General features: G+C 34.8%; 1 protein-coding gene across 1 annotated transcript in view; it reads left to right on the top strand.

Annotated features, from left to right (window-relative positions):
- The window catches only part of BACE2 (beta-secretase 2), a 125,781-nt gene that overhangs the window by 82,036 nt on the left and 23,967 nt on the right, over positions 1–19,778 (top strand). The window contains exons 6-8 of the mRNA XM_027843654.1: positions 2,776–2,877; positions 7,398–7,544; positions 17,886–18,054. Coding sequence (XP_027699455.1) covers positions 2,776–2,877; positions 7,398–7,544; positions 17,886–18,054 — 418 coding nt within the window. The remainder of the gene's footprint in view (positions 1–2,775; positions 2,878–7,397; positions 7,545–17,885; positions 18,055–19,778) is intronic.

The raw sequence follows: 19,778 nt of genomic DNA, 5'->3' as shown, positions 1-19,778 counted from the left end.
GAAATGCTACAGTATTGATTTTGGGGTTACAAACAAATCTTAATAAGCAAGTGAATTCACAAGTATGAAATCTGCAAATAATGAGAATTGACTGTAATAAATGTTTGATTAGATTGGTTTGGATAAGAACTCAGTTTTGCTTCATAATGTTGAGCTCTTCCTCTCCCACTGACTACATCCCACATTTTCTGTCTTTCATCTTCTACTGAAGGTACTTAAATATCTATAGACATCTATAGAAACAAGGAAGAGGGAATGTAGGGAATGGCTGACACTTGAACTTTACTCACATTTGAACTGGTCAAAGGAGGGAAGAACCCACAAACAGACAGTTGAGTACACAAATACATTTTACAGGGAAATTGGAGAGAAAGGTGGAAAGGGAGAATGAGCAATCAGAGGGAGGATGGATTAAGGGGTTATTCATAAACAGAACAAAATCTAAAAATGTAGCTTTTTGAGGTAGCAGTAAATGAGAATGAGAGAGTACCATTAATTACAGAATGGCTAAACAAATTATGATGTATAAACATGATAGAATATTATAGTGCTTTAAGAAATGATGAAGGAGATGGTTTCAGAGAAAGTTGGGCAGTCTTATATGAACTGATGCAGAGTCAAGTGAATGGAACCAGGAGAATAATCTATACAGACAACAATATGGTAAAGACAAACATCTTTGAAAAAATTAGGAACTCAACATCAACATAACAACTAACCACAAATCCAGAACACTAATGATGAAACATACCACCTACCTCTGAGAGAGGTGAAGGATTCAGAGTACAGAATAAGACATATTTTTAAAAAATATGTTTTGCTTGACTATATATATTTGTAATAAGGGTCTTTTTTTTCATTCTCAATAGGGGAAGGAGAAGTTGGAGAAAGGAGAAAGAAAGTGAATTTTTATCAATTTTTTAAAATAGATAATTTTTTAAAAGAAAGTCTTAGTATTCAGGATGAGGGAGGTGATAGCCTCACTGACTTGCATTAATCAGACTACATCTGTAGTATGAAGTTCAGTTCTAGACACCACATTTTAGGTGATTTTGATTTTTCCTTCTTTGATATTTTATCCTACCTTTGTTTTGTGACCCTCATAGTTCTCTTCTTATTTCTTTTATCTTGTAAGATCTTGTCCTTCTCTTCTTTGCATTCTCTATGGTAATTTCATTCATGTCCACGTCTTTAATAATTACTTCCTAGTAAATGACTCCCAAATCTCTTTCTTTAGGCCTAATCTCTCCCCAAAATTCATTCACATATTTCCAACTGCCTGAAGGACATGTCCATCATTTACAGTGTTCATTGTAAAACATCCAAATAGACATATCCTTCAGTCAGCTAGAAATTGAATTTCTCCAAATGAAATTTATCCAAATCTAAATTCATTATCTTTCCAATCCCCTAATCCTCTAATGCTCATCTGACTTCAACAAATTTATAATGATCGATATTCATTAAGTAACTACAACACAGAAGTCTCTTCTCCATTTTTGTTGGTGGTAACACTATCCTTTCAGTAATCTAGACTTGAAAGCTATTAGTCATTTTTGATTCTTCTTTTTAACTTCACCTACATTTTCCAGATAAGTCATTCATAATACCTTCTGAATCCATTACATCCTAAATGTTTCTTTTCTAGATTAGACTTTTCTTTCTCTAGCAGGACTTCTTAAACTTTTTTTTTTCCACTTGGGACCCCATTCACATTTTGGTAACATTTGTTGATGCTGCATGGCCTGAGGGCATGTACAGTGCAAAGTGCATGTGCTGTGTGTTCAGAACCAAGGCTGCAGTGAAGTTGCATGATGCAACATGGGCAACAAGTAAAGGTGCTGCCAGAAGCACCTCAGATTCATGTTTGATTTTTAATTAATTTTTGGTCATTGAGCTTTTAGAAAGCTTTTACTATTGCCTAATTTTTTGTGACCTGGTATGGAGTCATGACCCACAGTATAAGAAGTGTTACTCTAGAGAATATCTTGTTTTATCTATCTTTCATACGACTAACTGAATAATCTTTCTAATGTATTTCTGCAATTATATAATTCCACTACTCAAAAATCTTCCATGGTTCTCCACTGACTTCTGAATAACATATAAGAAACCTTAACCCTGACATCCAATCCCTCTATATTTAGAGGGTTGGCTTTCCAACCTTATCTCATAGTACCACATTCACATATTTATGGTACAAATAGAACTAAACTGAATCCCTTGTAATTGTCTTTGTCCTTTCTCAATTTTTTTGCTCATGCTGTCCCCCACTATGAGTGTTGAAGTCCCTCTCTTCCTTCAAGGTACAACTCAGGTGCAACATTCTTCCTTAACTCTTCTCAGATAAAAGTGATTTCTAACTCCACAGATTTCTCATAGCATTTTGCCTTGACTTACCAGGACCTCTACAATGATACATTCTCTTGTAACAGCTAAGTTTATATTTTTCTTTCTTTAATTGAGGCTTTAGACCCCTTGAGAGGACCCATGTTATCTATATCTTTGTATTATGCCTAGCACCTTGCATTACATGTAGTAGGTGCTTCATAAATATTCAAGTTTATTTCAATTAAATCAATTTATAACATTAATTTGTTTCCCCTGCATTCAGCTCCCATTGAGAGAGAATATTGTCAAATCTATAGAAGATGTGTTGCAGCTGTCTTTAAAAATATTCAGTTGGATAATTCCTTTGAAAAAAGGGCCTTCATCAGTTTATGTACCTATAATACCATATGTTCCACATGTTATTTTCCCCTCTCTTTTCTTTAGTACAATATAGATAAAGCCATTGTGGATAGTGGCACCACTCTGTTGCATCTGCCTCCAAAAGTTTTTGATGCCGTGATTGAAGCAATTTCCCACACATCTTTGGTAAGTGTAATCATAACTTGTCTTCTCGGGGAAAACAGGAATTAATTTTGTAAATGATCATGTAGAAACTAGAAATCATGTCTATTGGAGTTTCTTTCTTATACTTATTTATTCTTTTAGATTTTTTTGCCTCACTGTTCTTTCCCAAGAACCAGCTTATCTCCTAGGCCCATAAAACCTTTTATTGCAAAGGAAAATGGTTAAAAACAAACTGCCATATGACATATGGCAACTTAGGCAGTGTTTTACACCTGTAGTCAATCATCTCTCTAGTAAGAAGAAAGAAGCTTTTATCATTGTAACCAATTGTATCAATGTAAATATCATATTTATATTTATATGTTATCATAATAAATATCATTGTAACCAATTAGTATAAATATTTAGAATATTTTCTATATAATATAAATATAAATTTGTTGTAACAATGTATTTGTAATAAATTATATATGTACATGTATAAATTATGTATTGTTTGTAATATATAATTATATATACAATGTTATATATTTATAATACATGTAACACTATTTGTAATACAATTTATATTTGTGAAATATATTTGTAATATTATGTTTGTATTATTTGTAACAATTAACCATTTTATCAATGTAACCAAGATTAGTTATTACATTTAACATGTATAATCATATCTTTGATTATTTCCATTTATATTATCATTGTAATTGGCTACATATCACTGGAGAAGAAAAGACTTAGGGGTGGAGGACGCAAATAATAATTGTTTTCAAGTATTTGAAGGCTAGTATATGGAAGAGTAATTCATTTTGTTCTGTTTGTCTCTAGAGAGCCCAACCAGAAGCAATGGGTGGAAGTTGCAGAGACAAATTTGGGCTTGATATTAGGGGAAACTTCCTGGCAATTATTATTTTCTAGGCTTATTTGAGTGCCAGAAAGTGGAAGAGGTCTAGGAGAGAAGGGAGTTTAACAACAGAATAGAGGTTTCGAAAGGCATACTGGAAAAGGTCAGAAGAGGGTTATAAAAGAAGGCCTCATGAGAAGTATAGCTGAGATGAAAATGTAAGAATCATCAGAGGAAAGGAATTTTTGCCCTGGCAAACACAAGTTAATGAATCATAGAGATTAGGGAAAATACAAAGAGAGTTGCTTCAGAAAAGAAACTCATTACTGAACTATGGCTCTAGATGGATATACTTCATCGTAAAGCAGGTTAGATGAAAGGGGGAAATGAAAGTGAGTTGAATATTAAGAAGGTAAAATCACGTACAATTTAACATTTTTATCAGTGACTTGGATAAAGGCTTGTGCTCATCAAATTTGCAGAGGATTAAACAGAATCTAGTAAGATGAATCTGATGGGAATAAATGTTAAGTCTTACATTTGGGTACCAGAAAAAATTGACTTTACAAGTACCAGATATGAAAGGCATGGTAAAATAGCAATTTGTCTAAAAATGATCTGGGGATTCTAATGGAAATACAATATGAGTCAGCAATGTGATGTGAAAGCCAAAGAAGCTAATGCTATTTTAGAAGATATTAAAAGAGGTATATTTTCCAGAAACAAGGAAGAGATAGTCCCACTGTATTCTGCTTTTATCAGAATATTATGTTGAGTAATTATTAAACTGGAGAGTGTCTAGAGGAAGGCAACCAAGATGATGAAAGGCTATGTCATATAAGGATAAGTTGAAGGAACTGGGCATGTTTAGCCTGGAGAAAAAAATACTCAGAGCAGACATGATAACTTTCTGGAAGTATCTGAAGGGCTATTATGTGAGGGAAAATTAGATTTGCTCTCTTTGACTCCAGAAAGTAAAACCAATAGCAATGGATAAATGTTGAAAAAAGACATAGTTAGGCTTGATGTCAGGATAAACTTCCTAGAAATTATAGCAGCCCAAAAGTTGAATATACTCTCTCCCAAAGTGGTGGCCTCCTTTCATTTAGAGATATACAAACAGAGAGTGGATGATTACTTTTTGGATTTAATATTGTGGGAATTATTTCCATGAATAAGTTAGACTAGATCAGTGCTGAGTTCCCTTCCAACTCCACAGTTTTATAATTCTCCTACTCCAATGCTAATCGTAGACCAGCTTGGAAGGTTATGGAGCGAAGGAAGTTTTCTGTCTTGTCTACAAAAGTACTGTAAAACGCTGACAAATTTCTCACTAAATTCAGTAACCGTTAACATTTTTACACAATTGAATATAAATTGTAGATATTTTTACGTAATTTAGAAAATCAAAGAAAAGGTCAGTATGCCCTTTGGGAAACTGAGTGCATCACTATAGGAACAAGTTTCCAATTAAAAAGTCTATCATTGGGACAGCTAAATGGCACAGTGGATAGAGCACTAGCCCTGGCCTCAGACACATAACACTCACTAGCTGTGTGACTCTGGGTAAGTCACTTAATGCCAATCACCTCACCAAAAAAAAAAAAGTCTATCATCAAGTCTAATCCACTGTTGCAATAAGATGTGGTCATTTGTTAAATTATAATAGCACCTATGTCACAGGGTTGCTATACAGATCAAACAAATGGGGGGGGTGGAGATGACTTCACATATCCTTTCTTTGGGGCCAAGCTTGATAATTTTATAATTTTTATAATTAGATGTATAATTTTGTGACATTCCATTTTAATTATTTTGTTATTGTTCTTTCCATTGATATTGTTGCAGTCATCGTGTGTACTGTTTTCCTGGTTCTTATTATTTCAGTATGCATCAGATCACATAAGCCTTGCCATGTTTCTCTATGTTCATCACATTCACTGATTCTTATAGCCTAATAATATATTACATTCATGTACTACATTTTGTTTAGCCAGTAACTGATAGTCACCTACTTTGACTCAAATTCTTTGATACTGCAAAAAGTGGTACTATATTTTGTCATTGACTTCCTTGGGGTATCTGCATAGCAGTGAAATCTCTTGGTCAAAGGGTATAGGTAACATAGCAGAAAGAGCTCTAGACTTGGAGTCAAGAAGATATGAATTCAAATTCCACCTTTGGCATTGACTAGCTCTATGCTTGAGTAAGTTATTTAACTTCTGGTGGCTTCAGTTTCTATTTGCTTCAGTTTCCTCATCTGTAAAAATGGATATTACAACAGCACTTGACTCCTTGGCTTTTTGTGAGGAACAAATGGGATAGTATTTGTAAATCTTAAAGTGCTGTATAAATGCTGCTGTAATTGGAGGAGGAGGAGGAGGAGGAGGAAGAGGAGTAATTTGATATATACAGCTTCTTAGGCAACTGTTTCAACATCACCTTACCCTTACATCACACTTAAATTTACCTTTCTGCCTCTTCTACCCTTTGCTCCTAATTGTATTTCTTGGAACCAAAGAACAAGTGTGATCCCATTTCCATATAACATTCCTTCAGCTTCTTTTTTTTTAACTTCAAAAAATGTATCATCTTATTTGTACATTTAAAAAGTAGTACATTGAAACTTATAGCTCTGTAAAAACTACTTATTGCTGGAAGAACTGCCACGGAAAGGGGAGGGTGTTACCTTTTTTTAGTTGATCATTAGGAAAAGTTAGAGGAATAAAAAACACAGTACAACCCTTTCATTTTAGAGATGAAGAAGCTACAACCCAGACAGATGGTATGAATTGCCAAGGTCCTCTGACTCCAAGTACGGTGCTATTTCTACCAAACCCATTTGGCCTGCTTTGGAGAATATACTCAAAGTTATCTTGGAATGCTTGAGACCTACTAATACATGGAATTTCCAAGCTCCATCAGAGCTGGCTTCTGGGAAACCAAGCATATATCCCATACCTTCATAGAGAGCAAGGAGTTCACACCTAAGTATCTCCACTCTCTAGGGGGTGAAGTTAAACAATTTACTCTGGAAAATGTATCAATTTGTCTTGTATGAATATTCCTTTTTTGGAAATGGTTATGTTGTTTTCATTTGTTCTTTACCTGTTGCCTGGTAAAAATTAGTTTAAAAATGTAACAACTGATAGAGAAGCATGCAGACCCTATAGACCAGTGCCGTATAGTTCAATTAGAGGTTTTATCAATTTAACTAGCTGTAAGACTTTTTGAAGGAGACATTCTGCCTCAGTAGTAATTACTTTAATATCTTCTGGAGCAGAGCTGTCAAACAGAAAGTAGGAATGTGCTGCCTCATCCAGATTAAAATATAATTGGGAAATATTTAGCAAAATAAATAAAAATACAATAAAATGTAGATAACATTACATTTTTAAACTAAGTCAATTTACAGCCTACAGGGAAACTTGTTGTGGCCCCATTTCTATATAAGTTTGACACCGTTAGCTGAGAGTATTGGTATATTCTTATTGGTAGATTTTAAAATCTATATACATTACTTTCTGCTACAGACTAAAAGCAAATTATTCAAGTTAGGTTGATAATCTTAATACTAATTAATATTTGAGATAACGTAGATAATAGACAAGGTGATGAGAAAGACAATTGATATAGGCAGCTAATAAATACTCAGTTGTAATATTTGTTTTTCACATAGCCCCTTTTTTCCCCTTAGATTTCAGAATTTTCTGAAGGATTTTGGACTGGTTCTCAGCTTGCATGCTGGAACTACGAAACACCTTGGTCATATTTTCCCAATATTTCCATATACCTAAGAGATGAGAACTCCAGTAAATCATTCTGTATCACTATCCTGCCTCAGGTATGAACTTGAATTTTTATTTTTCTATTTTTAATGTGTAACTCCAGTTCCAAAGCCCATTGGTAGAAGACTTTTTCTTTATTAGTTGAAATGAAGACCCTGCCCTGCATGAGGGGCAGGGAGGAGTTGGCAAGAGCAAGAAAGCACCAGCCTTCTTCAGTCTTCTTCAGACTTTCTACTTTTAAGTCACTTTAGGACCTGCAGTTGCTTAGGACACTTCTGGCTTCCAGGTTCAAGAAGGAAGATGAAAGAAGCCAACACCACTTCAAGTTGATGAAGGAAAAGATTCTTGGAAGACATGGCAGGAGCAAGCAGTTTCCATTATATCTCTAACCCCAGCTAGCTACAGAAGAGATGTCGAGGAGTTTCCCCTTGGGTGAGACCTAGGACTCTCTTTCTCTTTCTCCCTCTTGGTTGAGCTGAGTTATCTCACTCCCAGTGGAAGAGCTTCTTCACTCAGTATTGTCTAGTATATATTTTCATATGTTTGCCTTCTCTGATTTCTGGTTTGCTGTAATTTAAATAGGTTTCTTTGCTATTTCACTGTGTGTTCATTGTAAAACTTTTTTAGTGGGAAAGTTGTCAAGCCTTGGATAGAAAAGGTGGGCTCTTCCTCTTCTCCAATAATGAACAGTGATCAGAAGTTATGTTGACCTGAAAATAACATCCCCTAGACTAATCATATTTAAATGAGAAGATAGATAGAATTCTAACCCAGTTCCCCTTTCTCTAAGGAGAGCAGAGTGACCTCTAGCCCAACTTCCTGCTTCCCCTTCTGGCAGGAGTTAATGTCTCCTTTGCAGAAGGAGGGCAAGGCAGAGAGAAGAAGATAGAAATGTCTTCTGCCTCCCTTGATGCCACACAAAGACACCACCATGCTATATGTGGGGGATAGGCCTCACTACATGTGAGCATTCAAAACAAATATAACTCAATTCAACAAATACTTTCAATTAAATAAACATTTATTAAGTGCCTGCCATGTGGCACTATTTTCAAATACAATCAAGCCACAAAAATAATAGGAGGCACCTAAACCCAAAAGGTACATTAGAGGATATCTAGTCCAACCTACTCATTTACAGATGCAAAAACTAATCCCAAGATAGTAATTAATTTGATCACAATCCACAGAAGTAGTAAGTGGCAGAGGAAGGACATGAACCCAACTCCTCTGACTCCAAACCTAGTATTTTTTATGTAGTAAGATCCAACAAAGAACGTATGAAACTAGAGGTGATGTATTTGAGTTCTGTTCTCTACAATGCCTTTGATTCACTATATAGTTTGAAGCAAATCACTTAGCCTGTTAGGGTCTATCTTTCTAACCATAATGAAGAAAAGTAGTACTTATCACTGACTTTTATATTCTTGGGTAGACAGCAGTACATAGAGTAATGTTAGAATAATGTACTTTTAGGGTCTTCAAAATAATGTGCTATCTCTGATTAATTGTAGCCGGTATAAGAGTAGAATACGGAAGCCATTTATTCAGTGTGATTTGTAGGAACATATTAAAAATGTACTTGTAATGGTAGAAATATAGTGGTATGGTAGAAAAAACACTGATTATATTCAGAAGACCAGGATTTGAGTGTCTGCTCCAATATTTCCTTTTTGTGTGGTGATTTGAATCATTTAAATTCTCTCAATCCAAATTTCTTCAACTTTAAAATAGAGAAAATAATATCTGTACTATCTATTTTACCAGGGTAAGGAATATATTTTATAAATATCAAAGCACTATATTTATGTGAGTTATCATTATTATGAATACTTGTCAGTCAGGATTGGTAGGTTGATAAGATCAGGACCTTTAAAAAAAATACATACATTCTACAAACGTCACAAATGAAGAAAGAAGTAAGAATCCTAATACATTACTATGTAAATGCATAGCATTCTGTACTATTCTCATACATTTGTATAAATTTTTTAAACTGGTTTTCAAGTTACCACATTCTGATTTTTTCCAATCTATTTCTCTTTTTCCTTCTCCAATTCATCCAGTTCTTTTCCCAGCATCAGTGTTCCTAGCATTTCTTTCCATTGTCCATCCCAGCATCATAGAGGGAGTCCTTTGGTGTGAAATTGCTGAGGAACTCAGTATTCTGACACAGCAGGTCAAGAACTCAATTACTATTTGGGTCTGTGGCCTAAATATTTTTGTTGGAGTTTTTCTAGCAGGAGCTCTTCCCCAATCCCAGACATTTCATGACAGGTCATCTTAATTTCATGTTGCTTACTGTTTATGTTAAAATACAAGATGAAGAAACCTTTAATAAGTCTTCAGAGGTCCTCTAGACTGAGGAACCCTATTTAAATTCATCCAAATAATGGTAAATTGTGGGGCAAACTGGTTTCAAACTATTTCAATTCCTAGGATGGCCACTTCTAACAAATGAAGCAAGATTATTTTTTATCTTCGTAATCTTTGTAATTGTTATCATCCTATTTTCCCTAGACCCTTGAGGAAATTCTGATTTGTTGACCAGCTTTAAAAAAAATACTTTGGGTCCACAGGCATATGCTGAATTTTCTGAATCAATTTGTGACTATAGGAATACTTCAATGTTGTATATTATATATATCTATGTGTGGGTCATGTCACAATATTTATAGATTTAGAGTTGGAAGGGTTGTTAGCCTTCACTATAGAATGTTCTTGAGAACAAGAACTACTTAGTTTTTGTCTTTAGTTATCTGAGATATATAGCACATTGCCTTGATGGTGGTAGGTGTTTAATAAATGTTTATTAAATCTAAGGGATAGTTATTCCATTGCTGTGGGTATCCCATCCAGTGGTGCTGATTGCAGTCCATTCATGCTCTCATACTCTAATATTCTTCCATGCTTTTTCATGTCATTTCCTTCCGAAAGCCTCAAGAGAGGATCTACTGAACACTGTAGAGGCCTTAGCCTAGATCTTTTAATAATCCCTTAGAATCAATCTTGTCACTATTGAGTAAATGACTTACTCTTATAAATATATGAATATACTGAGAAGCAGAATTGTTAAAGAAAATAGAGAAAGAATACTGTGACATGACCATATATCATTCCAAAGCTGAAGAAATTTATACAGGAGAAGGTGATAAATATGCTTCAATGGCATGGGAATTTGCATTATTTAAATCTCATGTCTTGGAAAAATAGACGATCTGTCAAAGACATGCCCAACATCCAATATGATGTATGGTTGCATAATAAAGAAATAAAGAATAATGTACCAAAATCTAATGGACAGCTATGTGGCACAGGGTGTAAAGTCCCAGTCTTAAAGTCAGGAAGAATCATCTTCATAAGTTCAAATCCTATCTCAGACACTTACTAGAAATATAACCCTGTGCAAGTTACTTAACCCTGTTTACCTCAGTTCCTTACCAGTAAAGTGAGCTGGAGAAACAAATAGCAAATCACTCCAGTTTGCCAAGAAAACCCCAAATGGGATCATGAAGAGTCAGACATGGAAAACAACTGAACAACACCACCAAAATCTTATAGAGGCATTGCCAAATTATGTAAAAAAACAAACAAACAAACCTCATTATGGCAAATGGAGGACTTGCATATTAAAAGGCATATCTTAAAAATAAGACAAAATGTATAAGATTCATTATATAAGTAAATGTAATTACTTTATCTCAGTTAATTTGCAAAACTGCACAGGTCTAAAAGCAAATTATTCAAGCTGGTACTTTGTCATGATTGTTGTTAATAACTAGTTTGCAGAGTTTTGGGTCACATGAGCAACAAGCTAGAGGACTAGACAATTTTTCTGATTCCTATAACCTCTCCAATCTTTCTAAAACAGAAATTATGTGCCAAAGATAAAGCAACTTTAGCTTACCTCCTTGGTCAGAGTCTAGCAAACCCACAATACAAAAGGAGGTTAAAAAAAACCATGACCTTGAGCTAACTCAGCACCCCTCCCTCAGCTCCCACACAGCTGCTACCAAGAGCAAGGATGCACTAACACACACAAGGACCAGACACAGGCTTACCACAAAACCCACACCTATACCCTAGTTTCCCTTCCCTTTTTCCAGAGCCATGTATATCCCAGCTTCAGGCTGTAGAATTTTCTTTGGTTTGCAATAGACAGCCAATGCAGCTACAACCCTTTAGGAACCATATCACCATAGTACCAGTGCTACAAAGCTCAGAACTGCAAGTGATAGGCCAGACAAATCTATTGCACCAGTATGGCTACTCACTGAATCACCAATGCTGGGCCAGATTCAACCCCCAAGAAAACCACCATCAGAAGGTACAGTGTCAGAGAGTGAATGAGGAAAAAGTAGGGGTGGTGGAGGGAGACTGAAATTACCAAAGATCTCAGGAAGGCGAAAACTCAAGGAAAGCAAAAGAAAATGATCCAGTACTTGATGACAGAAGACCCTGTGGAATGTGAGGAGAACATGAAAACAGAACACATTGTTCCTAGGTGGCTCAAAAGACAAATGAGAATTTTGAGAGCAGAATTTATGGACTCCACAACATAAATGATGAGCAAAGGAGAAAAACTTGAATCTGTGATGGCAAGTCTTACCAAAGAAACAAAAGAAAAAATAATAGATTAAAAATGCAAATACATATAAGTGAAGGATAATCCAGAAGAAGAGAATTAAAAAAAAAACATCAAAAGAAAATGTACTCTATGAAAGCAAAAGATCATGAAGACAGGATGTGTAGAGACAACCAAAGGATCATAGGTTTCCCAAAAGAACATGACAGAACAAAAAACCTTAACACCATAATGGGGAAAATAATAGAGGAGAGCTGCCCAGAATTTCTGAATATAGAAAATGAAGTACCAATTAAAAGCATTCACATATCACCTCCAGAAAAAAAGAGAAAAAGTCAAGGCTACAAAATCCAAGACTCTTGGTGGTTAAATTTAATAATTCAGTTCAGAAACAAATTTTGCAAGTGATCAGTAGAAAGATCTTTAAATAGAAAGAAAATGAAATTCAAATAGTGAGAGATTATTCTGCACCCAACAAAAGACATGGAAGGGAATGGAATTTGTTGCTCCAAAGATCAATGGAGCACAGAATGACCTAACCTGCAAATCTGAGCTTAACCATCCATGGAGAAAAAAAGATAGACATTCAATAATAAGAGACATTTAAAGCATTTTAGGGGAAAAAAACAGAAATGCAGGAGAAGTGGATAAATACAGCAGCCAAGAGCAGCAGCAGCAGAATCACAACAAAGAGACTAGGAAGCAATTTCTTTCTAAATGTAGACAAGGAGACAAGTTGGAAGTTGTGAAGTTGGAAGTCCAGTGGAGGTAACAGTGAAGAAGAAGATATAGGATATTATGAACAGAACCCGGCAACATTTTGCCTATAGGCTAATCAATGTTGTGGGGTTTTTTTTTTTTGGTAGGGTTTATTCTTTTTGTTTGTTTTATGAAACTATGTTATAACATAGGAGGGTACATGAAAGGGGGAGAAGTAAGGATGGGAAGAGAGAAGAATGTGTAATGTGCCAGAGTCAAATTGAGGGCTTACAATGAGGGGAAGGTGACTACCGTGATCCAAGACAATCCCAAAGGGTTAATCATGAAGCATACTATCTGCCTCCAGAGAAAGAACTGATCTTCTTTTAATACAGACTGAAGCATGCTATTTTTCACTTTCTTTAATTATTTTCCTTTTATTTGAGTCTTCCTGTACAAAATTACTAATATGGAAATGTCTTATATAATTGCACATGTATAACCTATATCTAATTGCTTACCATCTCAGGGAGGTGAGAGGGAGGGAAGGAGGGAGAGAAAAAGAGTTAGAAATTGGAGCTCAAAACTTTTAAAGAAAAACATGTTTTAAAAAATTGTTTTAACATTCAATTAGGGGGAAATTATGTGTGTATGTATGTATACAGAAAAAAATGAATTCAAACAGGAAAAAAAACCAGAAGAGCCTGCTGGGAAGTGGGTGAGGAAGAGGGGGGAAGGAATGAAAAAGGGAGAAAGGAAGGAGGCCTGGTTTTGATGGTAGGAGGTGGTACCATTGATGAATGCTCCTATGGGTAAAGAGAGATGATCTGCGCAGGGAGACCAATTAATCGGTAAACATTTATTAAGCCCCTATTATGTGTCAGGCACTGTGCTATACAATGGGTACCATGTGCTAGACGAAGCCTGGGTAATTTGCTACTTGAAAAGTTTACACATCCCACCTCAGGGATGGGCGGGGGCAACATTGGAACTCCTTGGGGTAACTGGAACCTAGAGAAATGGGAAAGCATGAACTTAGAGAGAATATTTGGGGGCAAATGGGGAGAAAAAGGTAACCAGGGAAGATACTATTAGTGGGGGGCTGTGTTATGAAGGATGTGGTAGAGTAAGGATTCTACCTTGGGGCAGTGTCCTCTCTGACACCTTTAATAATTGACATGGTTCTGGGAGTGAGGCACAATGGAAAAAGGAAATCCACAGGACAAGCTCTATGAGACAGTGTTAAGAACTGGCTAGAGGGGACAGCCTAGAATGCATAGCTTGGAAGCTTTGATAGTATGCAGAATACAGAGAAAAGAGAGATACTAAGTAATTATGGGGATCTTGTACAGAGAATGAGGGTCTAGAGTAGAAAGAAAGAGAGGATAAATAATGAAGAGAGTGAGAGATATCTTCTGTGGCAAAAGACACACAAAAAAAAGGAAATGAAATTGTTAAAAATACTAATGAACAGGACTAATTGAAGGGGAGGAAAGAAAGGGGGAATCTACTTGACTAAATAAAGGGGGAAAAGAATTATATAAACAGATAGAAGAAAGCGAGACAAAGTAACTAACAAGCAAAACCCCAAAGAAAGAGAGATAACAAATGAGAAGAGTGGATCAAAGGTGAGAAGAAAAGAGCCAATGGGAACAAGACCACCTTAAAAAAGATTAAGGTAAAGTAACTGAAGGAACATAGTATTGTGTTTGCCAAAACAGGAGGAGAAAATGTTGTAAGTTGAAAAAATACTAGAGATAGATGGAGGAAAATATAAATCTCACAACTATAAATGGGAATGGATTAAACAATCCAATAAAATGATAAAGAATGACAAATTGGATAAGAAAACAAAAACTTACCGTCTGTTCCTCATGAGAAACACATTTTAAAAAACAAAGGTATTCAGAGGGCAGCTAGATGGCACAGTGGATAGAGCTCCAGCCTTGGAGTGAGGATGACCTGAGTTCAAATGTGACCTCAGACACTTGACACTTACTGTGTGACACTGGGCAAGTCACTTAACTCCAACTGCCTCACCCCCCCCCCCCACAAAAAAGACATTCATACAATAAAACTGAGGAGATATAAAAAAGTGCTATTAGGACATCTTCTAAATAGAATTACAAAAAAATACATATTTCTCAGACCCCATGAACCATAAAAATTGAGCATCTCTAGGGCATAGAGATATTGCAAACATGTTAAAAGGCAGGAATAGTTCATATATCTTTTACAGGCTATAATGCAATAAAATAGTAATTGGTTCAGGGACCATGAACAAAAAACATAGATGCAAATCAATACTGTATTTAATAATCAAATCCTAAATTCTAATTGCTAAAGGACAAATCATAAAAGCAATAATTAAGTAAGAGAAAATTATAACAGTGAAACAACATGCCAGAATTTCTGGGATGGAGCTAAACCAGTCTTTAAGAGGAAAAACATATCTTTACAAATGTATGTTAACAAAAAGAAAAAGAGGATTAATAAACTGTATATACATTTTTAAAAATTAGAAAGCCAACAAATAAATATATCTGAAATAAATGCAAGAGAAAAGACACTAAAAATTAGAAGGGACATAGATAAATGAGAAACAGAAAATAAAGAGAAGTGATAAATAAAACTAAAGCTTGGTTCTTTGAAAAGACTAATAAAATTGATAAACCCTTAGCTAAATTAATTGAAATGAAGAGAGCAGAAAATCAAATGAATAAACTAGCAAATGAGTGATGTGAAAACACAACAAAAGAACATACTATGCATAGTTATAGTCTAACAAAACTGAGCTCAAAAGAAAAAGAGGAAAGCCTTCAAGAATATAAAATGCTCAAATTATCAGATGACCAGATATAGACCTTAAATAATCCAATTTCAGAAAGTAAATCATTCTAACTATAAAGGAACTACCAAAGAAAAAACCTCCTGGTTCTGAAGGATTAATAGGCAAATTATATGAAACTTTTCAAGAACAGTTAGTACCCATACTTAACAGATTATTTTCTAAAATTGAGAAAGAAAGCACGTTACCAGGATCTTTTTCTGAGGTAAATATAGTTCTAAACCTAAACCAGAGAAAGAAAAAAGCGTATAAAGAAAATTTTAGGCTAATATCATTCATGAACTTTGACTCAAAAATTTTAAACAAAAATTTATCAAATAAGCCACAGTGACTGTCTAAAAAAATCATTCATTATGACCAAGTGGGATTTGTACCAAGGATGTAAGCATGTTTCAACATTCAGAAAATAATCAACATAATCATATTAAAAACCAAAAAATCCAAAACTTCATGATCATCTCAATAGATGCAGAAAAATCCTTTGACAGTGTAACACATTTTTGCTAAAAACCCTACAAAATACAGGCATAGAGAGACCTTTAATATCATAATCATCTATCTAAAACCAAAAACAAGCATCATATGCAGTGGGGATACATTAGAAACTTTTTCAATAAATACAGGAGTAAAACAGGAATGCCTACTCTCCACTATTATTTTACATGGTTCTGGAAATTCTAGCAACAGCTATAATACAAAAATAAATAAAGGAATATAAACAGGTAAAGTGGAAATAAAACTATCAACAAAGATACTAGTTGAGGAAATTAATATTATCAGTAAAGTTGCAAGGTACAAAATAAATCATCAATATTAACTATATTTCTTTAAAATAATAACAAAACCCCAGAAGCAAAATTAAAAAGGAAAATTTCATTCCATCTAACTATAGAATGCATAAAATATCTGGGTATCAACTACCAGAATACATGAAAGACTTAGATTCAATGACAAAATATTCCTTAAAGAATTAAATTAAAATATTCCTTAAAGAATAAGAGAACAAATTAAATAGAGGGATATTCAGTGGTCATGTCTAGGTTAATATAACAAAAATGACAATACTACCAAAATTAATTTATACTTTTGATGTTAGACCAATCAAATTGCCATGGGGGTAAGTTATAGAACTTGTTAAAATAATAATAATTCATTTGGAAATAACTAGTTTGCTTGTTTTTTAAATTGAATAGGCAGTTAATTTGAAATGCATATAGAAGTCCTAGAATATACTTTTGTAATTCTGGATAAATGAATTTCAGTGGCATTTAAACATGAATATTCATGGAAATATTTCCAGTTTTCCATTGACATTCATCATATTCTACACAGGAATTTTCACACAACAGAAACACAAATAAATATTTTGATTGTGTGAGCTCTTGCAGCAGTCTCCCTGCTATCTATGGGCAGGTTCCTATTAGATTGCTAAAAGATGACAAAAAGGGGAAATGACAAATTTTGGAGGGTTTATGAGGAAACAGGCATACTAATGTACTGTTGATGTAGCTGTGACTTGGTTCAGTCATTCTGGAAACTCTACTTCCCAAAGCTATCAAACTGAACATACCCATTAATCCAACAGTATTACTATTATGCTTGTATGCCAAAGAGATCAAAGAATGAGAAAAAGGAGCCATGTAAACTAAAATTTTTACATTCACTCTTTTTCTACTGGAAAAAAACTGGAAATTAAGGGGATCCATAATAAATTATTAAATGGAAACTTTAAGAGCAAACTGAGAAGACTTACGTAAACTGATACAGAACAGTGAGCAGAACTAGGAAAGCAATTTATAAAATGGTGTTATAAAGAAAAATAACTTTGAAAGATGAGAACTCTGAAAAATGCACATGACCAAGCATAAGTCTGAAGGACTGAGGATGAAGCACACTAGGCATCTCTCTGGCCAGAGAGGTGAGAGACTTAAAGTGAGCACCGAGATATTCATTTTTTGATATGGCCAATGTGAAAATCTGTTTTGCTTTAAATGTACATCTTTATTATGCAGGTTATCTTTTCTCTTGTTTCATTGTTTATAGGTGAGAAGGGAAAATGGGAGAGAAAATAATTGCTTCTTAATAGGGGAAATACTGAAGTGATTTTTTTAATTTTAAGAAGAAACTCTCAGTAACTTGTATAGTGTTTATATTATATATATATATATACACATATATTTATACATACATACATACATACATACATATATATATATAGTTCTCTGTTACTGGTTTCTTGTTTTCTTCCTTTCTTTCAAATTACAGCTTTATATTCTTCCTATATTGGGAATTGACTCAAATTATGAATGTTACCGATTTGGTATCTCATCTTCTACTGATGCTCTCGTAATTGGTGCTACAGTCATGGAAGGTTTCTATGTTGTGTTTGACAGAGCTCAGAAGAGGATAGGATTTGCATTGAGTTCCTGTGCAGGTAAGTCATTCTTGAATTATCTAATTGCTTAAGTTAATTTTGCCTTCACTAAAAATACTTTCTATAAATTTACTAATTTGGCAAATTAGTACCAAATTATTTTGATAATGCTATTTTACAGCATAGTTTGACATCTTGGACTTCATCTTGAATCAACTTGCAGTGATTTTTTTGACCAAGGGTAGGTTTTCTCATGCCTCTTTCTTAAATTTTACTTTTGTAAAATTTGGTTTTAAGCAAGTGTTCTATAATGTCAAGATCTTTTTAGTTCCTGATTCTTCCAAAAGTTATATTTTCTGAGAATATAGAGAAGAAGAAAAGTAGTTGTTGAGACAAGGGAGAAGAACAGGCAAAGATGTTCACTTGCCTCAGGGATACTAATGAAGCACTTCTAATATCAAGTCATTTACACTAATCCTGGTTCGGTTATGAAGTGTCTATTCAAGGCTAGTCACTGTGCTAAAACATCAGGGATATAAAGGTAAAGGTGAAAGAACCCCTACTCTGAAGAATTTTATGTTCTAACAGGGGAAACGTGCATATATAGGATTATACAAGCTGCTCTGTGTGTGTGTGTGTGTGTGTGTGTGTATCTACTATAAAGCAGATCAAAGATGACCTTAGAGAGAAAAACACTAGCAAATGAGGGGACCATGAATGACCTCTTGGCCAAGGTGATGCTTGACCTGGTTATTAAAAGAAACCAGGGGTTCTCTGAGTTGGGGGATCATTCCAGGGATGAAGCACAGCCCCTAAGAAGGGACGTAAAATACAAAGGAAATGAAGTATTATATAGGAGGAATAGCAAGTTAGGCCAGTACAATTGAACCATAGAATGCTTGTAGATGAATAATGATTTAAGAAGTTTAGAAAGGTAAGGGACTAGCTTGAAAAGGGGTTTAAATGCAAAACACATTTTATACATGATTAAAAAGTTAAAAAACGAAGGTTAATGAATGGGGGAGGGAAAAGTGATTTGGTCAGACTTGCACTTTAGGAAAGTCACATTTTGGCACCTTTGTGGAGGATGATTCAGAGTTGGGTGGCATCTGTGCACATGAAGAGAAGGAGATGTATGTGGAGGATATTATGGAGACAGAAATAAGATTTGGCAGTGGGATAACAGTTAGGAGGTAAGGATGACACCAAGGCAATGCCTTCAGCAATAATCGGGAGGTGTAGAGCAATGGAAGATGGGAGTTTGTGGGAACAGAAAAGGAATTCTGATTTCAGCATGTTGAGTTTTACATGTTTCTATAAGGCCTTCATTCCAAAATGTCTAATAAGCAGCTTGTGGTATGGGACTGAGGGACAGAAGAGAGAACAGGGCAAGATAAATAGAACTGGGAGTCGTTTTCATAGAGATAATATATGAACTCGTGGAAGCAGATAAGATTACCAAGTGAGAGAGAGTAGAGAGAAGAGGGCTCAGAAAAGAGTTTTGCTGATATACTCACAGTTATTAATCGAAGGAGACTTAGGAATGACTAGACAGTTTGGAGAGAAAACCAGAAAAGAGTAGTGTCACCAATGTCCAAGGAGAGAAAAAGAGGGACCATCCTTGGTGTGAAATGCTACAGAGAGATTAAGATGTATGAAGATTAGGAAGAAACCACTAGACAGGGGAGGCAAAGTATAGATTATACAAAGCAGGGGTGGTAGGACCTACTGAGTGCTTTTTTAAGGAGAGGGGAAGCTTGAACACATTTATAGGTAGCAACAGT

The sequence above is a fragment of the Vombatus ursinus genome, unplaced genomic scaffold, assembly GCF_900497805.2.
Source record: "Vombatus ursinus unplaced genomic scaffold, bare-nosed wombat genome assembly UNPS02014924.1, whole genome shotgun sequence".
NCBI classification, from domain to species: domain Eukaryota; kingdom Metazoa; phylum Chordata; class Mammalia; order Diprotodontia; family Vombatidae; genus Vombatus; species Vombatus ursinus.
Note: the sequence above shows the minus strand (reverse complement) of the source record. Positions and strands in the feature narration are given on the sequence as shown.